This window comes from Eimeria mitis, genomic scaffold (genome assembly GCF_000499745.2).
Source record: "Eimeria mitis Houghton genomic scaffold, Emh_scaff1280, whole genome shotgun sequence".
Lineage (NCBI taxonomy): Eukaryota > Apicomplexa > Conoidasida > Eucoccidiorida > Eimeriidae > Eimeria > Eimeria mitis.
In genome coordinates, this window is record NW_013568573.1 from 6,342 (window position 1) to 6,677 (window position 336).

Sequence of the window (336 nt, forward strand, 5' to 3'; positions counted from 1 at the left end):
TTAATAAAACAAATAGATGTATGAATTCGTAAATATATGAATATATAAATAAGCAAAACAAAAGCAACAAAAATATATAAATAAAACAAACAAGAAAAGGAAACAAAAATAAATAAACGAATAAATAACGGCAGCAACAAATGTACATACAAATGCAGCAGCAGCAGCAACAGCAGCAGATACAAACGCAACAGCAGCAGCAACAGCAGCAGCAACAGCAGCAGCAACAGCAGGAACAGCAGCAGCAACAGCAGCAGCAGCAACAGCAGCAGCAGCAACAGCAGCAGCAGCAGACGAAGAAAACTCAGCAGCAGTAGAAAAAAAAAAAAAAAAAAA

The 336-nt window shown here is 36.6% G+C and overlaps 1 protein-coding gene across 1 annotated transcript in view; it reads left to right on the forward strand.

The window, feature by feature from the left end:
- Positions 1–317, forward strand: part of EMH_0033650 (uncharacterized protein) — a gene marked incomplete at both ends in the record, with an annotated part of 2,372 nt that extends 2,055 nt beyond the window's left edge. Inside the window, one exon of the mRNA XM_013494777.1 lies at positions 159–317. Coding sequence (XP_013350231.1) covers positions 159–317 — 159 coding nt within the window. The remainder of the gene's footprint in view (positions 1–158) is intronic.
- Between the last annotated feature and the right edge of the window lie 19 nt (positions 318–336).